This window comes from Equus przewalskii, chromosome 24, assembly GCF_037783145.1.
Source record: "Equus przewalskii isolate Varuska chromosome 24, EquPr2, whole genome shotgun sequence".
In the NCBI taxonomy this organism is placed as follows: domain Eukaryota; kingdom Metazoa; phylum Chordata; class Mammalia; order Perissodactyla; family Equidae; genus Equus; species Equus przewalskii.
The window spans coordinates 22,095,069-22,115,700 of NC_091854.1; the positions used below are offsets into that span (position 1 = coordinate 22,095,069).

At 42.4% G+C, this 20,632-nt stretch overlaps 1 protein-coding gene across 11 annotated transcripts in view; it reads left to right on the forward strand.

The window, feature by feature from the left end:
- The first annotated feature begins 1,848 nt into the window (after positions 1-1,848).
- The window catches only part of SLC44A5 (solute carrier family 44 member 5), a 316,496-nt gene continuing 297,712 nt past the window's right edge, over positions 1,849-20,632 (forward strand). For 7 of the 11 annotated variants that reach the window (XM_070591843.1, XM_070591846.1, XM_070591847.1 and 4 more), the window contains exon 1: positions 6,979-7,078. Coding sequence is in view for 2 of the 11 variants with exons in the window: in XM_070591848.1 (XP_070447949.1) it covers positions 2,251-2,284 (34 nt within the window). In the remaining 9 variants the exon portion in view is untranslated. Of the gene's footprint in view, positions 2,285-6,976; positions 7,079-20,632 lie in introns of those variants that run through there. The other 4 variants (XM_070591848.1, XM_070591849.1, XM_070591844.1 and 1 more) reach the window with 4 other exon arrangements.

Genomic DNA, 20,632 nt, shown 5'->3' on the forward strand with positions numbered 1-20,632 from the left:
GCTTGATGGGAAAAGCCTGGTATTGAGTTAGAAGAGCTGCTTGGGACAGAAGTCCTGGGAGCTGTGCACAGGTCATTGCACCGCCGTGAACTTTATGTCCTCGTCATACAACATGGAAGACAGGACTTGCCCCCTGAACTCACAGGCTTGTGGTCAGGATCAAATGATGTAAAGTAAGTGAAAGCAATGAATAAACTGTAAGACATTATCCTAATATAGGCAATAATAAGTACTTAGTGATAAAATATGAACATATAAAATAGACTATTTACAAACCAAATATTTACACACCTTAAGAGTTGGAAGAGATGACAGAGTAGTTTTGAGTTAAATCAGAGACAGCTTTTTGGAAGAGGAACATTTTGATCGAGTCTGATTTCTGGCCATCCATCTGAGAATGGGCCTATTTTCTTAGTTGAAATAAGCTTGCTTTTTGTGTTTTATTTCTGATGCATACCTCTATTGTGAGAAGAATTGGGGGTTTCTCATGTTCTTCAGATTACTTACTTCAGTATAATACATCATATAAAAAATTTAGAGAGTGAAAAAAATAACTTGTGAAGATTTTGTCACTAGAATAACTCAGGATGTTTATTAGTGTTGGAAGGAATCTTTGTGATGATATTTTACAAACCAGAAAACAGAAGAACAGAGGAATTAAAGGACTTCTGCAAGTTCTCAAAGCTATGAAGTTGCAGGGCCGGAACTCATACCAGGGGTTTGGACTCCGGGGTTCTTTCTGCTGTGCCACGTTGATACTGGGGCGACTTCTGGCTGGTGGTGCTGTTTCGAGTCATTGGATGTTTATTAATCAGACTGGGCTGGGAACATAGGAGGAGGAAAGGAGAGGTGTTAATGAGATCGCTGTGAATTAGAAAGTGGGTTTTTGGGGAAACCTCAGCTCCTATAAAGAAAATAAATGATTTTGCATCCTTCCTTCACACTGGAAGCCCCCTCCCCACCCTACCCCTTCTGCCATTCTTTTGAAGCCCGGTGACTACCTTTACGTTCTCAGATGTGTCTTAAACTTTTTGCATGTCCTCGCAGTCCTGGGACACTGGTGAGATTCCTTCTCCGATCAGCACGCTAGGGGAGGACAGCTCCTTCAGCAAAATGAAAACTTTCAAACCCTCAATCAAAGCAAGAAACAACGCGGCCACTGGAACAAAGTTTCTACTGGGGGCAAGAAATCACTCCTCCCCGTCCCAGTTCCTCCAGCGTCTGAGAACGCGAACTTGCTTTCCTTTTTTCCCACAGCCCCAAGGGAGCTGTGCCGTCTTCGCTATTAAGAGGTTTAGGGCCTGAACGAGGTCATTCTTCCAGGTGTCTGGAGGCGGGCTGCCTCTGGAATTTAATTTCTCTGCTCTCCACCAGCCTCCAGTGTCCCTCTTCCCTTCTCGGTTCCGGAGGGGCAGAGGAAGCCGCGTGCCCCAAGGCTCATCGCCCGCTTGGAATTCGCGTTTGGTGCCCGGGAGGAGGCTTTTTGGGGAGGACGGCAGCGGGGCCCGGTCGCGAGTGCCGGTGCCTGTCCTGCAGTTGGCGGAGTTCTTGTTGGCATATGGAGACGGGTGCCTTTCGCGGGCCCACCCTGCCTCCCACATCGCGACTTGCCTCCTTGGAGGGGGCTTCGGAGGTCCAGAGGCAGGCAGGCAGGCAGAATTCGGGCTCCCCCAGAGTCGGGCTGCCTGGCTTTATCCTCCCCGGTCCCAGATGGCCGTGGGCTCCACGCTGCCCCTAGCAGCCCCCCACCGCCACCGCCGCCGCCTTCCCCAGCAGCGGCTGCTGGGTGACGGCGCCGTCACTGGTTGGATTGGAGCTGGCAGCTCAGACGGGACACCGGGGGGGGGGGGGGGGAGTGGGGGAGGGAGGGTGTGGGAAAGGGGGAGGTCAGCGCTGGGCGGGCGCTCGGGGGACCCAGCGCTGCCCCCTCCAGCAGCAGGAGCAGCACAGCAGCATCAACAGCCGCCGCCGCAGCCACAGCGGCCGCAGCAGCGCGAGCGCGAGGCTGGCAGCGCGGCGCGGCCGAGAGCAGAGGGGCGGCGGCGCCCGCCCCAGCCGAGCCGAGCGGAGCCGAGCGCGCAGCCGGGCCGCCGCCGCCGCCGCCTCGCAGATGCCATCACAGCAACAAAGAGCTGGCTGAGCTGAGAGCAGCGGCGGGAGCTGGCCTGGAAGCCACGGCGCGGGCTCGCGGAGCTAGGCGGCAGCGGGAGAAGGCGCGTGGGGGGTCTGGGGGAGGGGAGGGGACAGAAGATGGCCAAGAAGAGAAAGCCCCCCAGCATCAAGGGTGAGTGCTGCTCCATTCCCGCCTCGCTGCATCCCACCTCCCACCCATCCGCCCCTCGGGCCAGCTTGTTTACATCCAGGCTAGACCAAGCGGAAGGCTGCCTGCGGGGAAGAGTTTGCCTTCTCCGGGAGGTGGGGCCACCTCGGCGCTGCTGCACCTCCCTTTGCCTCCGGGGAGACTCTGACAGGAGTTTGTCCCTTTTTTGTTACCTGGAGACTCTTTCTCTCACCCCACCCCTTTCCTACTCCACGAGCTTGGATATCTGTTGCACCTCCCCCCAGCCCCCTTCTCCCGCCCCCCCCCGCAGGGCAGTGCGGAGGGAAGCGACTCTTGCCTCCTAGTGTCTCATCCTTTTTGGAATCAGGCTGTGTGCGCGCCTGTGTGTGAGAGAGAGGAGAGTTTTTCCTGGTCTCTTCTATTCCCTCCTCCCAATCTTCCCCCTCCCTCCGCCTCTTTATCCCTAGGCTGACAAGTTCTGCATCCATTTTCCCAACCTCCATTCTCAGGAGGAGATAGGAGCTGTCGGGCTCTCCTTTTCTCCGATCGCCAAGAGGACTTGCTGCCGGCCGGGTCCATGCAGGCTGTTTCCCCATTCCCGACCTGCGAAGGCGGGCAGTGACTCCAGATGAGCAGTCCCCGCTGCTCCTTTGGAACCAAGGGCTTCCAAAGTTGGAAAGTTCAGGAGGGGGAGACGCAGTGGCAGGGAGGACAAGGAAGAGCTTGTGGCTGGGGTGACTTGAGGCATCGCTGCGTGGTCCGGAGCTAGTCTAGGAGGGAGCCTCCTGGGCGGCCTGGAGCTTAGGGGCGTCCCTAGGACGCGCAGAGCTGGGCGCGCGGGGAGCAGGTGCACCGGCCGCTGGCGCCTGCAGCGTGGACTCGCAGAGGTCGCGGCTCGCAGGCTCCCGCGCTCCCGCTGGGAAACAGCGGTGGCCAAGAGGCAGTCCGCAGCGCTGCGCAGGGATGGGAGCCGACCCCACGCCGCGCGCCGGCAGGAACGCTGAGCGCCCGGAATGGGACCCGAGCCTTGTGGAGAGGAGGAGGGGGCAGCGTTTGAAGTTGGATTTGGACCCAATGGGCCTAACGGTCCCGGAGGCGAAGACTCCTTGCACCTTGTGGTTATGTAAAATAGGACCAGGACTCTGAGATGGGAGGGGGTGCATAATTGAATATATCAGCTTGGTTTACAGAAGCGCGCTTGGCTTTGGCGTGCTTGCTTTTTTCCCCAAGTCCTGCTTGTGGGAGCTGAGCTCCACTCTAGAGGTCACTAGGGGGACACAACTTTATCTCGGTGCTTCCGCTTGCTTTTTAATTTCTCTGGGGTACTCAAATCACTTATTGGAAAGGGTTGAACACCATGATTCTTAATCTTTTGGAGACGTTACTACAAAACACCTGAGATCTTCTGTTTGAAACTGTCATATATGTATAATAATTTTATTGTAATGTACTTCCTTAAAAATATTACAGTTCCTATAAATTAGAAGAGGCTTTAAACCTAATTTTTTCCCTCTCAATGAATTAGTACCTGTTTATAGTGGTAGACTGCTAGAGAAAGAAGGAGAAAATAGATTCATCTACCAACAGCTTCCTCGCTATAATATCAAAGAATTAGTCTAAACCGAGATTGGCAAGGTGCATTAGCTGCACTTTTGGTTCGCTCCTTTTTTGTGGAACCATATGGCACGATGAGCGAAACAGAAGGATTGGTTTTCAGCACTGCTGATGTGGCTATCCATTGGCAGGAATACACTTCATACCCACCCCAAACCTTGCAGATTGTAAATGGTCCGTGCAGAGTGGAAAAAATTTTACAGTTTTACAGTACACGCTAGCTGGAGACAGTCTTACCCTTGAAATTAATCTTGGCAGAAGCACAGAAAGAGACAAATGAGACCAAATTAATGAGAAGTGAACTAGCATAGGAGGTTTGATGAAAAAGACACCTCCTCTTTACTCCCTTAAAAAACACCAAGAAGTTTTTGTTTTGTATGCCACAACGGGATTGTGGATATGTATTTTCTTAAATTTGATAGTGAAATAATTGAAGAATGGTAGTTAATAGAGTTTTGTCATTTAAATGTTAACAGTTCCTCTGGAAGAGTTAATAATCAAGCTTTCCTAGGACACGTGGTCTCAAGAAATTTCATTTTAGTTCTTTCAAAATAAGGTCTTCTCATGCTACATGTTTTTCTTAAAGGGAAAGTTATATTATTTAGCTCTTACTGACTTATGTATTTTCTCTCTCTATTTACAAATGTTCAGTTTGTTTAAGCAGTTTATGTAATATTTCTTGGAAGGAATGGTATCTATTTTTTAATCCTTGTAGTTTCACTTTAGCAAAGCAGGATTACTTGTGATATTTTACAGATAACAAAAGCAAACTCAAGAAGTAGTATTCCATTGACTTGCCTCAATTCTGCCTTTTAAAGGGAGAGCTCTACAAAATCATCTGACTGCAGGCTGACTGAACTGCTCTCAGACATCTGCTCCTAAGCTGCTACCAACTAGACTGGGACCGCTTGGTAGAAAACCAAATTGCTAAATTGCTAAGCTATTTTTTCTTTTTGGCAGGCTGCTAGGCTGAACTTTGCTGGATAATAAACTATAGGTTTAGCAATATTCCGCGCTGTGGTGGTTATCCTCTTACGAGAACCTCTGCTCTGCTTAGCTACACAGCGTGTGGGGAGAGATCATTCGTTGGAGCATGTGACAGGCAAGTTGCTCATTGGCTTCTGAAGTCCTAGCAGCAGAGACTACAGACCTACAACAGCTAGAAATTGGCCAAAGGGAGATGCAGTTTCTTAACATGGACAGAAGAGTAAGATGAGTTGGCAGTGTTTCTCAAGGGTTACTAGCATTCATTTGTGACACCACATCGAAAGGACAGCTCTTCAAAGTTAAATGGAATATTTATCAATCCAATGTTTATAATATTTTCACGAAAAAATGCTGTAGTCCATGATCAATAAGTTAGTTACGTTAACTATAGTGATGTAATCCCCCCGCCCCCCCCCCCCCACTTTTCCAATACTATTACAACAAGGATTTCTTACTCACTTAAGTTTAAAGGTTAAGTTGTGCTTGGATTCATTTATTTATGCATTCATTCAGCACACCAGGTTATGTGCAGTGCAGTAGGGATGCAGTGATGAATAAGATAGATGATAAGGGTGCATTAGGAGGGAACCTGGGAAGAGCAGGTAATCAAATACAGGAATGAGAAAATTTCACAGTGGTTAAGACCATGAAGAAAACAAAATAGGATGATGTGCTAGAAAGTGACTGTGGGGTTACTTAGATTGTCTGAAGAGGTGACATTTGAGCTGGGAACCAAATGATGAGGAGGTAATTTGCATAGCAAGAACTGGAATATAGCCTGTAGGCTTTAAGGCAAGAGTGGGGTTGGAGCTTTGCACATTCAAGTACAGAAGGAAGGCCAGTCTGGCTGGAGCGTAGTGTGTGTGGTAGAGACAGATACGGAGAGGCCAGATCTTTTTGACCCTAAGGAGTTTAGATTTTATTTTAAGTGCAATAGGAAGCCAACTGGATACTCGTTGGATGTTTGGGGTTACATTCCTATCCTGGGGGATGATTTCCGGGACAGCAGCTTTCCTACCTCAGCTCCCTAGCCCTAGTAAAGCCACTCAATGGATTTGACTTTTCTAAAAGGTCTAGTTATACTCAGAATCCCCTCTTACTATTCATCAAAACACCTACAATATTTTGGGCTGAGATGTTGATAGCATTTCTAGGAATCTCTCCTTAAAAAACAATTCTAAAGAGAATGAGGATTAACTCAACATTTTAGTAAAAGTGATCGGGTTAGGCACCCACCTGGCCAGCCTCTCAAAGCCTCTCCTGTAATGTTAGAAGGGAGGACTATAAAGAGTCTGGAACATGACTGTGCAGTGGGCGGAATGTGGAAGGCAGCAGAGGGGCTCCTAGGTAACGGAAAGGGGTCCATGAAAGAAGAAGGATGCTGGGAAAGGGGACATGGGAAAGCCTCTAAGACAACATCAGCCAATTCAAGATTTTGCCAAGAGGAGCAGAAGCCTGATGTGAGAGTGTTCCAAGGAAACACTATAGTTCAAGCACAAAGGCAGTTCAAATCAGGCACATTTATGCTCTTGACTGATCTACTTGTGAAGTATTTATGGCAATAAAAGCATACCGGTTTTTAAAAGATCTGTTTGATTTTACTTAATCTTTATTAGGTTGTTCGTATGGATTACAGAGCTCACAGATGAAAATAGCAAGAAAAAATTAAGAGAAAAACTGCCATATTTTGGAGGTAGCTGCTTGACAGCTAGTTAGCAAGGAAATTGTGCTCTTGGGGGTCTCAGACCTTACTGTAGAGATTTTGGCAGCAAGGAAGTGGGGTCTGTTGGATGACTTTCTGCCCCCTAAGCATTTGTGACTAGAAAGTGCCATGATATTTAGGGACGATACATATAATAATCATTTTAAAGCTCTCCACTGCCTTCTCTCACCTCCAAACCTGCTTCTTTGCCAAGGATTAATAACGAAAAAGAGACTGAGAACTTTTGTAGCCTCATGGCTTTCTTGAGTACCCTCCCCTCTTTCTTTGTACTCCAAGTGTCTCTGTTGAGGCTGGCAAGGTTGGTAATACCTCAGAGAATATGTGACTAGGAATGGATCTGGCCTTTAGTGATACTGTGACACAATGTGTTTATGACATCAGCTTTTTTTCATGGTATTGAGAGTCATAGTATGTTACAATTAGAAGGAATGCTCAGTGTTTATAGTGTTATTGGAGGAATGATATAGTAAGAGGTGAGTGATGCTGCCAGATACGAATAGTCTATGTCGATAAGGAATTTGGTCAAGTTTATTATTTGTAAATACATAGTCTATATAAGTGAAGATATACATCTTGATTTTATACGTATGTATATATATATATATATACCTTGAATTTGGTCAAGTGTACTATTTGTAAAGACATATTCTATATAACTCAAGATATATAGATATATCTTGATATATGTAAAATATAGCTCAGCTCCCAACTTATATTCAGACTTCACACTTTATACATGTGAGCATTGTAATATCTGCATTTTACATGAGGAAATTGAGATACAGAGATATTAGGTACTTTCTCGAGGTCTAAGAATAAATTATGTACTGTGAATGGAGGCCTAACCAAGTCCCATGACTCTTTTCCCCTTGTCTACATCCAATATTCTAATATCCGCTCACTCCTCAGGGTCTATCAAGTCTAACATAGAAAGGTAGATCATCAGCTTTTTTCCTGTTGACTCAGAGGATGATATATCTAATACTTTCATCAGGAGTATCAGAATTTTATTGTTTGTGATCCACTTTTAAAATTAGAAATACATTGCTAACAAAATGTAGGCTAACTGCTCGCACCTGCTAAGATGATATTGTGTAGAGGTTTCAGGGCTCTCTAGAGATAGGGAGGCAAGACAAGGGGAACAAATGTTCTCACTTCTTGAGCTGGTATAAGCAGGAAAAGCCGCATCTGGGTCAATGCCGAGGTGGATTGGGCTTATTTTGCCATTCATGTGGTAGGCCGTTTGACTGCTGTGGTAGCCTGCCTTCAGGATGGGCTCAGTGTTCTTCACCCACTGGTATTCACACCCTTACATACTCCCCTCTCACACTGAATCCGGGCTGCCCTGTGTGACCAGTAGAGTACAATAGTAGGCCACGTCGCACATAAAAGACGTTGTGGCTTCCACCTTGGTCTTGTGTATCCTTTGCTTTCTTATACTGCGTACTTTGGGCAAAACCAGCTGCCACATTGTGAAAACATTCAAGCATCCCTGTGGAGAGGCTCATTTGAGCAGGGACTGAGGCCTCCTGCTAAGAGCCAGCACTACCTTGCCAGCCATGGGAGTGACCTAGCTTGGAAACAGATCCTCCAGCCCAGTTAAGCCTTCAGTCATCATAGCCTCAGCCAACATCTGATTGAACTTCATGAGAAACCCTGACCCAGAACTGCCCAACCAAGCTGCTTCTAGATTCCTCTATTGCAGAAACTGTGAGAGATGATAAATGGTTACTGTTGTCTTAAGCCACTAAATTTTGGGAGTAATTTGTTACATAGCATTAGATAATGAATACATCCGTGGTTCATTATTTTTGCACCTCTATCTTGGGAGGTAGGGACCCTCTCATTGGTGTGTAAATATTAGGGGAGACTAATTTGTGTGTGAAAGAATATTTTTAATGCCCCCCATAATGGAATTAATTTACTTATTTGTACAATTACTTTAGGGTTTCCCCTGCACCCTGCCTGCCCCTTCCAGGCTCCTGAGAATGGAAGGAACACTGTAATTCCCAATCTGCATCACTAGTCCTTGAGCTCAGACCTCTTTCCTACTTTAGTGAGTTGGAGTGAAAGGGGCTGAAGTTCTCTTTTCCTGTTTCCCTTGAGTTCCTTTTAGCAGCTTATTTCCTCCTCCACTCTTTTGGTCCTCATTCCTAGCCCCTTTTATTCACTTAGTTTAGAAGGTAACTTCCAAAGAGATACCCACCAAACTAAAAATCAGAGAGACAAAAAACCCCACAAAAGTCCTAAAATCCCCCAATAGCCCAGGACTTCACAGTCTTCCCAAACTGAAAAGAGAAAAAGTCCCTTAAAACCTAAAATCTTCCAATAAAAGCCTCTCCAACTATATTTATCTACTCCTCTATACTGAAGTAACCCTTTCCCTCCCAGCCCAACTAGTCTTTTGATGTATAACCAGGAGAGTGAGAAAGAGGATAAAGGGAAAGATATCCCAGGGTGTGATGTTAGTCCATTGTATCTCACTCATTCATTTATTCCTTCATCCATTCGACAAAGATTAACTGAACTCTTACTCTGTGGTAGGCACTATTTTAAGTGTACTCGGGATGCATCGGAGAACAAAACGGAGCCTTTGTGAGGTTTACAGTCTAGATAGGGAGGACAGACAATGAATAATAACATAATAAACATTTACATTACTGATATTAAAAGTTCAAAGGTGCTATGAGAAAAAAATGGAGCGCGGTTAGGGGTATTTGGAGCACGGGCAATGGGATGACAGGAGAGGGCCAGCTGTAAGTATTAACAGAATGGTTAGGTAGACCTAATTAAAAAGGTAATATTGAAGGAAGTGAAATAGTTATTTATGGAAGGGGAAGAATTTTCCAGAAAGAGAAAAGCCAGTGCAAAGACCCTAAGGCGAGAGTATACTTGGCATGGCTGATGAACAGAAATGATGCTGAGTGGGACTGGTGAGGGGAAGAGAAATAGGAAAGGGGGTCAGAAAGATGAGGGCAGACCAGATCATATTTAGCCGTTTAGACAGTTTTAAGGACTTTGGCTTTAATCCTGAGTGAACTGGGGTACCATTGCATATTTCAAACAGAAGAGTGATATGATATGACTTATATTTTAAGAGAATTGCTGTGGCTACTGTGTTGAGAGTAGGGGCAAGGAGAGAAGCTGGAAGACCTGTAAGGAATCTCTGCAATATTTCAGTTGAGAGGTGATGGTGGCATCTACTAGGGTGGTGGCAATAGAGGACATGAGAAATGGAAGGTACTGAATATATTTTGAAGGTGGAGCTAATACGGTTTCCTGAACTAACAAGATGTGGAGAGCGAGAGAAAGATAGGAGTCATGGACGACTCCACAATTTTTGGCCTGATCAACTAATAGGGTGGAGTTGTCATCAACTGGTATTGGAAGATTATGGATGGGGCAAGTTCAGGGAGAAGGATTAGGAGTTCAGTTTTGGGCTCATTTGGGTTTGAAACATTTATTTGATATTCAAGTGGAGATTACAAGTAGGAAGTTGGCGATACGCGTCTGGAGTCTGGGAGAGAGGCTGGGACTGATGATATGAATTTGGGAGTCATTGGCAGATAGGTAGTATTCGAGGCTGCAGACCAGATTACTCACTAGAAAGTGAGGGCGGACCGAGATAAATGATCTGAGCCCAGGGTTACTGCATTATTAAGAGGAAGGGGAAGAAGAGGAGGAAATCAGTAAAGGAGATTGAGAATGAACAACTGGTGAGTAAGGGGGGAAATCAAGAGAGTGCGGGGTCCTGGAGCCAAGGGAGAAAGTGCATTAGGAGGAAAAGAATAATCAGCTGTGTCAAATGCTGCTAATAGGTGAAGTGAGATGAGGGCTGAGAAATGACCACTGGATTTATTAATGTGAAGATCACTGAAGACTTTGACAAGGGCAGTGCACGTGTAGCCTGTGGCAGCCATGGTCTGAATGGAGTAGGTTAAGAGCAAGCGGGAGGAGAAGAATTAGAGACAGCATAGTCGGCTCTTTTGAAGGGTTTTGTTGCAAAGAGAGCAAAGAAATGGTGTTGAGGCTGGCAGTGGGAGGTGGAGTCGAGAAAAAAATTGCTTTTTTAAGATGGGAAAAATGATAGCAGATTTCATTTCTTGATGCTTGTTACTAATTGCTTTTTGAGGTGGTCTTTATCCTGTCTTTCACTATTTTAAATTTTGGCAGCTTTTTATGATAGTTTCCTAGGGAGGTAAGGAATTAGTGTAGAATACTTTTATATCACTTGGTTATAAGGCTGTTTTTTTAATCTGTATTTTATTTCATTAAATACATTGGCTTTTAAAGAATATTAAATAGAATATTAAAAGAGGTGTAGAAATGGACTTCCTGACAGAATATTTAATAAAATATGTCACAATAGGAGAAAGTTGCCAGGAAAGAAAAGTCTGTCAGTCAACATGTTGCTGGCTGTAGCAGTCCATTCTCTCAGCTGGAAAGCTCAGAAGGAAGGAAAGAAAACTTAAGAAATATTTCATGTAGGGCCTAGCCTCATGGTTCTCCATCGGAGGCAAGTTTACAGTGTCTGGAGACATTTTTGATTGCCATGACTGGGGTGGTCCTATTGGCCTCTTGTGGGCAGAGACCAGGGATGCTACTAAACATTCTATAATGTCCAGGACAGCCCCCCAGAACAAAGAATGTTCTGGCTTGAATTGTTAGTAATGCCAAGGTTGAGAACTTCTGGCGAGCTGCATCACTTTTCCATTCTTCCAGAGAGAAGCTAGGAAGCTACCTCTGAAAAAGGAATCCAAAAGAACCTGCTCTACCCAACCCATTGTTCTATCTTTAGATGAGGCACAGCTTTTCAATGAATAATTAGTGTTCAAAATAAAGACATTTCTTTTTTTGCCTTTCCTGTCTCTTTGCCCCCTCTCTTCTCTTTCTTTCTGTTGGTTCCCATCATATATTACAGTTTTGATAAACTTGGGTAGTTTCCCACTAGGGCCCAAGATGTTAGAGGAATATTAAAGTCAAAGTAAGAAATCCTTGGTTCAATTGAGCAACCACACTTTCCTGTGGCTGATTCCTATTCTGCATCCACCTGATGACTTTGTGAAAGAAAGGATCAAGGACAGGGTGATTGTTAAGCTTTCGCTTGACAGCTTTTTAATGTGAAAGGACAGGTGGCCTGCTAGCCATCTTTTCTGTGGCTTCTTTTGGCCATTAGGACTTCAGAGGAGAGCTTCACTCTCAATAACCCTACCTTCAAGGTGTGCTGTATCTGATAAGGAAGACTGAGAAAAGTCAGGACTGCTCCTAAGTGCCTGTTGAGTGAAAATTTTCCTGTAGGATCAAAAATTAAAAATCCAGCTTTATAAGAAGAAATTTAAAATTTATGCATTTTAAAAACTTGAAGGATAAGTTCTTTATGTAAATTCTATAGTTCACTGGATTGTGTTTCAATGTTCAAATCCAGAGACAAAAATATGATTTTTAAATTGACATTAAAATTTTATTAAAAATTTATTATCCCTCCAGATTTGCCTTACAGAAATTTCAAATGTCATTTTAGAGTTAGCGTATGGTTATATATATTTTGTAAGTATAGTTTAAAACTATTCAAAGTCATAAAATGGAAAAACAAACTGTAAAAGCTGCTTAATGGACATTCATACTTCATGAATTCTAGTATTAACAGTATCTTTCACTTTGAATTAAGCTCTTTTTTCTTCTTATTCACTGTTCTCATCCTCTTATTCACACTTCTTCTGCTTGGCTGCACGAGAATGCTATCACATTCTTTTCCCATGGCAATGACATTGATTCTGCTGATTTAACACCTTTACTGTAGTGAAAGAATATCTGTGACTAAAGAAGGACCATTATGTTGTTTAAAAAAATCTTTGGTCATAAATAAATATGTCCAGGGATATCTCGGCTGTGTGAGGTAGGATAGACTTGAAGTTACAAAGAATAGCTTTGGGATCCTCCCCTCCCCTCATCCTTCTTAACCATTAAGAGAGACTTACATTAAAATGTATACTTTGTGGGGCTGGCCCCGTGGCCGCGTGGTTAAGTTCGCGCGCTCCGCTGCAGGCAGCCCAGTGTTTCGTTGGTTCGAATCCTGGGCGCGGACATGGCACTGCTCATCAGACCACGCTGAGGCAGCGTCCCACATGCCACAACTAGAAGAACCCACAACGAAGAATATACAACTATGTACCGGGGGGCTTTGGGGAGAAAAAGGAAATAATAAAATCTTTAAAAAAAAAAAATGTATACTTTGTAAAACCTTATGGGAACTCTGCACTGTATAATTATCACACTTCCCATAAATAAACTCCATTCAGTAATCTATGGAAACAACACAAAGACAAAAGGACATATGCTTCATGTGCCTAATTCTAAGATCAAGACTCCTATGTTTTAACCTCTACAAATTCTCGCTACCTCATTCTAAATTAATGGCTTTGGTAGGACAAAGAGCAAGCAAATTAATTATACATAAGTTTGTATGAGTCAAAAGAGGCATGTGACCTATTTAACCTATTTGGGAACCAAACCATTTTCAAGTTTTTGGCAGGATTAAATGGTAGAAAAGCATATTAATAAGACATAGCTCATGAAAGCAAGTCTTTGAGGAATGCTAATGGGCAATATTTTTAGCTGATTGTTTATATTATGTTAAAGGACTGGAATATCTTTTGAATATTTAGAATTTTCATGTGTCTAGACTTCTTTTCCTTCAGTTGGCCCTATTTAGTGAGGTTTGATGCTGCATCTTGTATTTCTGAAAACTGGGTTTTTGTGTGTATTGAGGCTGAATAATCTTGAAAACTGCCGTTGTCAGACCAGTGTCTCAGTAACCATCAAGAAGACCACTGGGGGCAGGAAGGTTCTTAGGGGGTATCCTTGGGTAACTTTATGGGAGGGCTCTTTATGAGGGATTTTCTGAACAAAACGTGCAGTCTTTTCATTCCTTTAGATATGCTAAAGCTTTTTTTTTGGAATCAGCCAGATCCTGAGGCGCTCTCTATCCAGCTTGTTTTATTTGGCTCTGGGAGAAGTGCTTTTGCTGATTTGTGCTCAGCTATTGTAACGCTGACCGGCATTGAGAAAATTAACACAGTATTAAGTTCAAGGAGGTTATTTCTTGTGCTGATCACCATTTTACAAAATATCTGTGTTATAAGTACCTGATGGAGAAGCTTCTCTGAAATGTTACTACAGAACAATGGACAAAGTCAATCACGGCACTTACTGTGTTTCCCACTGTGGGTAGACAGCTAGAAAGCTCGGAATGGCGTCTGAGCCCATTTCTTGCACAAGACTGTGGGTTCATAAGTCGTGCACTTGTGCATTAATTTAATTTTTCCTATCCTTCTTCTTCTTTTCCCCTCATTGTTTCTTTATAGACTTTGTTATGTTGAATTTTATGTATTTTTATAAACTACTTTAAATCTTCTTGAAACAAGATGAATTATAAACAAATTAATACTGGCTTAGCCTAAATTCATAGAGATCAAATGATCTACTCAAAATTATAAACTAGTAATTTGCAGAGCCCGCATTTAAACTGAGATGTAGCCCTAAACAATTTTTTTTTTGCATAAAATAGAACATTGAAACAAATGATCCTACCATCCTAACCCAAATTCTTATTTGCAGGTTACCATCTAGTCTTTGTTCATGTACAATTTTCCATAGCTGCGATTTTATTTAATGGCATCTTTATCCACCTGGTTGCACAAGCTGAATCTGGAGTTATCCTTGACTGTCTTTTCCAGGCCTCTGCTCAACCCTGATTAAGTCAGTCACCACTATTGATCCCAAATATCTACTTTTCTTTACCTCCACGGCCACAGGTATAATTCAGTGCTCATCATTTCTAGTATGGATTAGAACCACTTACACACTGACAGGTCTCCTTGCATTAGGCCTAAATCGCTTTCAATTTATTTTTCACGTTATTGCAAATATGATACTCCTAAAAGGCAAATTTGATCACTTTACACCCCTAAAACCCAATAGTAGCTCTCCAATACCTACCCAGGACAAAAATCAGAATTCCACATCAAGGTATATAAGACTCTCTAAGTTCTGACAAATGATTACCTTTCATGCTTATTTCCCACCACTTCCCACATCCATCCTAAGCTTAATGATCCCACCATTCTAATACCGGGGGCCACACACATTCTTTTATGCTTCTTTGCCTTGGTGATGCCGGTTTTTTCTTTTTGTAATGCTGAAAATTCCTTTTTACCCTTTAAGCCTTATCACAACTGTCGCTATTTTGCATGTAAAACATTCTCCATCTTCCCCTCTGACACTCTCCACACTGCTCCCATCCCTGCTGGCACAGTTAAGCACTTCCTCTTTGCTGCTCCCATTACATCTTGTACAGATGTCTTTTAGTGCTCCTTTATTGATTTAAAATGTGGAGTTTACTCTCTATCTCCTTTCTCAGTCCTCCTGTGGTCCTTCAGTCCTGTCTCTGCCCTGAAGCAAAAGGAACCAAAAGCCTGGCAGGAAATCAGTCAGTGGTTTAACATCCTAGGGTCACAGCATCACTGTAGCTTATTCCCGCCTCCTATTGTTCTGGTGACGCTATTGGGCAGTTCCAGGCCAGCCAGTCTGTGCTTGGTGCCTGAGAGAACAGTGCACTATTCCCAAGCTAGTCAGCTAGAAACTTTCCACCTTCCTAGGGCTACTTCCAATCTTTCTGCATCTCAGATCAGTTTTCCTGGACCAAACCCAGCTGTGTAGCTTGGAATTGGACCTGAGTTTATGGGATTGCAACAGGAGACTGCTCCCTCAGTGCATGAGATTTGCCAGGTGCCTGTTTGCATTCCACTTGTCTAGGTCCCTCCGTAGATACCCACTTCTAGGCTATGAGTTCCTTGAGGGTCCTGATTGTGTGATATTTATCCTTTCATCTAAAATATCCAGTATAATTCTGGGCATATCACAGATACTAAATGAATATATTATTGAATGAATCAAGCATATACATTTCTTTGTATTTTTATATACTCTGTAATCTTAATTTTAATGGTTTGATAATGTCCAATTGCATTGTTTTAAGATAACTAGCACAATTAACTGAATTTTCTAGATTTTCTCTGCAAATATAATGGACTAACAAATGTGTGTGTGTGTGTGTGTGTGTTTGCATACTGTGTTGAACTAACTCTTTAGGTTAAAGAGATCCAGTAGCATCTGAGTCTAAAAGTTTTTTATTGTAAAAAAATGTTTGTTTCATGATCCACAGAAAATAAGTAACTCCTGGGTCAGGGGTTTTGAGATGTTTTTGAAACATTGAAATCTGGTATGCTTGCACAGAAAAATTTTGATTTAAAAATGTAGACAATGGGATGGGGGGTGGTGAATAAAGTATGGAAGGCTGCCTGTAGGCAGTGTCTTTTCCAGAGGCTGCATCACTGTCACCTAGAGATAGTCTTCAGTTAGGTCCTAATAAATGACTTTTCCTCATTCAGAAACTCTAAATTTCATTACTCTAGAATTATTTCTTAAATACCTGTAGAGATATTTTCTCTTCCCTCCCTTCTTACTTTCCTTCCTTTGTTATAATTATTTTCTTCTTTTGGGTTAGTCCTGGTTAACAAAAAGTAATTCATTGAAAATGGTTTCATTAAAAACTGCAGATATATAATACCAAGTATAATTTTAAGGATTGTCAAATGAATTTATATATTTGTGTTCCATCTTATATGTTTCACTAAAATCTGAGGCAAAATATTATGCCTTGAAAAATCAACTTGATTTTTAAGTCATTAGTATTTAATATTAAACATGAGTTTAATAATCTTTCTTTTTTACTGAAATGATTTTTTTAAAAAAAGATATCATATTCCTTCTACCTGTTTCTGTTGCACTGTTAGCTTTCTTTCAAAGTATTAAAACTTTATAAGTGTTAACTCTTTAATCTTCAAGGGGCAGAGAGTATTTGCATGTGTTGTTTCTCCCTTTGTTAAAGATGAAGAAGCATGGAATCTTTGTTGTGTACTATCGATTTACATATCACTCGATGATTTCATTATAATTTTGAATATCATTCTACACTTGACGTAGGGACACTTTTTAAAAGGGTTGACCTATGAATGAAATATTATTGACTGAAATTCAGTTTTCCTAACTTTTAGTCTTATTATTTTTCTATTCTGTAGGCAGTCAGATATTATGATAGAAGATGAGAAAAATTCTATCTTTTAACATTTCATTTGAAGACACTAATGACATTTGGACCTGGCTCAGAAGACGCTTATGCTATATTTAAACATGTTCTTTTTTTCCCTTTTAGAACTTCATTTTTTCATTTCAATTTTTCAAAAGCTGATATATTTCCATTCATGATGACAGTTTTCTTACCTTCTTTAATATTGATTGTGAAATTCATGTGACTGGGGTTCAGCATATTTTTAAAATAATGTAACTTAAAATAGTCATCACTATAGAAGTCTGAAGTTCTAAGGTAGTTTTCAACCAATTTCTGATTAGCAAGCTGTGATAGGTAGTTAGAAGTCATTAGAGTTAAAACTCCAGAGTGTGTTAAAAGTGAGAGAAACTTTACAAATGATTTAGCTTGACTCCCTTTGCAGATGAGTAAACTTAGACTCAGGGAGGTTGTCAGTGTCACAGTCCAATGTACACATCAGGATAGATGTGGAGAGGGCTGATGGCCACTCTGAGTTTATTATAACCAGCGTTTCAGTAAATACATAGCTTACAGCTGTTAAACATACACAGGTGTTCTGGACAATGTAATTAGCAAATGCCAAGAAATCTTAGTGATTTCTCGAGGAGCCCTCCCTTGGCCTCTGTTTGGATATTACCATGTTATTGCTGTGCTCATATATTTTTATCTTGGAGCAGGCAAGGTCTCCTAGGCAACGGCCCCTCCTGCTCCCGATATGGATATCGTGTCTCCATCTGTGCCCCCAGGCGACTGTGCCTGTCTTAGGTTGCTTCCCCCTGGAGGTCTTACCCGTCATTGGCTGACCAGCCTTCTCACCTCTGGGTCACAGTTTCTTGGCAAGCCTTTTCCATTGATTATTAACCCTTCCTGCGTCAGGGGTAGCTACAGAGGTTAAATTACTTTTCCAAAGTTACACAGCCAGAACTTGGACAAGACTAAATTAAAATTCAGACCTTACTTTTAGTCCAATCTTGCTTTTCCCTATGTGCTCTGGAATTGACTCTATTGTCTACGGATGATATGGCTGATGGAGCAACAGAGGTCTTCCATTTATGGCCTGGAATTAGAGTATTGTTGTGTGTGTGTGTGTTCACTGTGGTTCCTCCAACCTGAGTGTTAACAGTTAAAGAAAGGTGCTACGTTTGCTGCCCCATACCTTAAGTCTCAACTTGAAGCTTCGTCTGACCTCCCCCCTTGCCGATACTTAATGTGTCCCATACTTTCTTCGGTTTTGCTTGCTATAGCACTTTTCAAACTGTATTTTGACTGCATGTATAATTGTCTCTCCCACCTACTAGACCGTAAGTTTCATGCCTTTTTACAGGTGTACCCTTGATGGCTACAAGCACAGTGCCTTATTCACACTTAGTGCTCCACAATTATTTGTTGAGGAAATAAATGAATAGTATCTTTTTTGAAAAAGGAAAACATCATGGAGTAGGTATAGGGATCAGATATCCTGTTTTAGGAAGAACAATTCCATATCTCAATTTAGTTTCCTATTATGTCTGGTCACATGTTTTCAAAATGATTTTTCTTAACATTTTTAACAACATCTTCCTGGAGCCAACCCCCTTTTTTTTCTTGACTTTGAGGTCAGACACATGTGTTTGAATCCCAGCTGTGTGATCTTGGGCAAGTTACTTAACCTCTTTGAACTTCACTTTCCTTATCTGAGAAATGGAGACTACTACCTGTCTTACAGAACTAGTGTGAGGATTAAATAACAGAACACATGGCAAAGTACATACCATCGTGTGTGTAGTAGGTATTGAATAAATGCTCATTTCATTTCCCTTTCTCCCTACCTCCTTCCCTCTCTTTCTCTCTGCTCCCTCTGTCTTTACCTCCCTTCCTTCCTCCCTTCCTTTCTTCCTTTCTTCCTTCCTTCTTTCCGTCCTCCCTCCCTTCCTTCCTTTCTTTCTTCCTTTCTTCTCCTACTTTCCCATTTCTGGAAATGAGAGAACTACAGAAAATTAGAATCATGGTTAGAGCTGGCTTTTTCTTATAGCAAAGATGCTCTACCCAGTAAATTACCCCCAGCCCAGCTTTCCTCCAGGTCAGCCTCTGTTTTTTCACACTTCTTTTTCTCTGCCCTTTTTGTACCCACAACTGACCAAGTTTACCTTCTGTTTCCCACGTTGGCTTGCCTGAAATTCAATTATTCTGCCATATGCCAGATGGTCAACAAGTATTCCATAGCAAGGTACAGAAAAGGGAGTGGGTGAGCACAGGGCAACCTGGAAGTGCCAGAGGCACTAAAACTCCAAGAGGTTGTGTTGATTGCAGAAAGTTGTTCCAGGAGCACAGTCTTTGGAATGACATTCAGGGCTGGCTAATAAGCAAAAGGGGAAGGTCACAGCTGTTTGTTTTTCTTGCTCTTGACTGTTAAGGATGCTGTTTCATTATCTTTCAATCAGGCTATGTTGCAAAATATTTCTATCCAAGATTAGAATTAATATTTAAAACAGGCTTAGTCTGAAGCCCCATAACTGAATGAAAGAAAATCATCAAAGCAAGTTAAATTATTATCAACACAACATCTGAAGGAAAGGTCTCTCTTGACATAGGCGATCTTTCCTAGACACGGAAAGTGAGCCATCATGAGCAGTCAGTGGTCAAGCAGCTGCTGGTGAGGTGGGATTAGATGATGGATCAGTTGGCCAAGAGTTAATAAAGTCTTCAGGAGTGTTTGTCTCAGAGACTGTATTTTATTTCTAATCGACCAGTAACTACCTGTGTGACCTTGAGACCTCAGGTTGTAAAATGGTATCTGTAAATCAGACTGTTGTATATTACTTGTAAATTGTTGCTGCTGTTACTCTTTCTTTGGTTTAAGACCAAACTTGTTTAGGAGGGTAGTGGGAGAGTTCAGGAGCCCTGCTTAATTAGCTTGGTTGGATGCCTCTAATGCCAAATGTCTCAACCTAGGCACTTTTGACATTTTGAGCTGGAAAATTCTTTGCTATGGTGGCTGTCCTGGGCTTTGTAGGATGTTTAGCAGCATCCTTGAACTCTGCCCACTAAATGCTAGTAGGACCCTTTCCAGTTGTGACAGACAGAAATGTCTCCCAACAGAGCCAGATGTCTTCTAGGGGTACCCCCCTCTTCCTTTTTGAAAACCACGGCACTAATGAAGGAGAGAGGAAAGGATGATCATTGTCTATAGACATCTAGACTTTCCTGTGGAGTGACCATGAGACAAAAAAAATCACAAAATTTACTCTATTCCAAATTGAGTTTTCATTCATTCTTTAAGCATTTTGTTGGATGTCTGCTGGCACTGTGCTAGGCTCTGGGGTACATGGATAAGTATGACTTGATCCCTACCTTCAAGGAACTTGCTTTCTACTAAAAGGAGGAAGTAATGCCTGACCAGTTCATCTCCATACAAAGCTGTTAAGTGCAATGATATATCTCAGTCAATATAAGATGGATGAGGCTGCAAAGCTGTGACCTTCCCATTAACCCTAGGGCAAAGGTGGCAGTTAAGGCTTCACTGAGGAAGTAGTAACCATATGAGACTATATCTCAAGTCATCAAACAAAATCAATCTCACTGACATCTAAACTATAAAATTTTGATACTGTATTTTCTGCCTATTGTTTTTATTTTATACGTACATAAAATTTTAGATACGATTAATGTTCCTCTAATGCAGTGGTTCTCAAAGTCTCTTCTTTGAACCAGCAGCATCAGCATCACGTGGGAACATGTTAGAAATGCAAATTCTTGGGCATCACCTCAGACATACTGAACTGGAAACTCTGGGGGAGGGCCCAGCAATCTGTGCTTTTTCACAAGCTCCCCCTCCCACCTTGGGATCATGCTGAAGTTGGAGAACCACTGCTTTAATAAT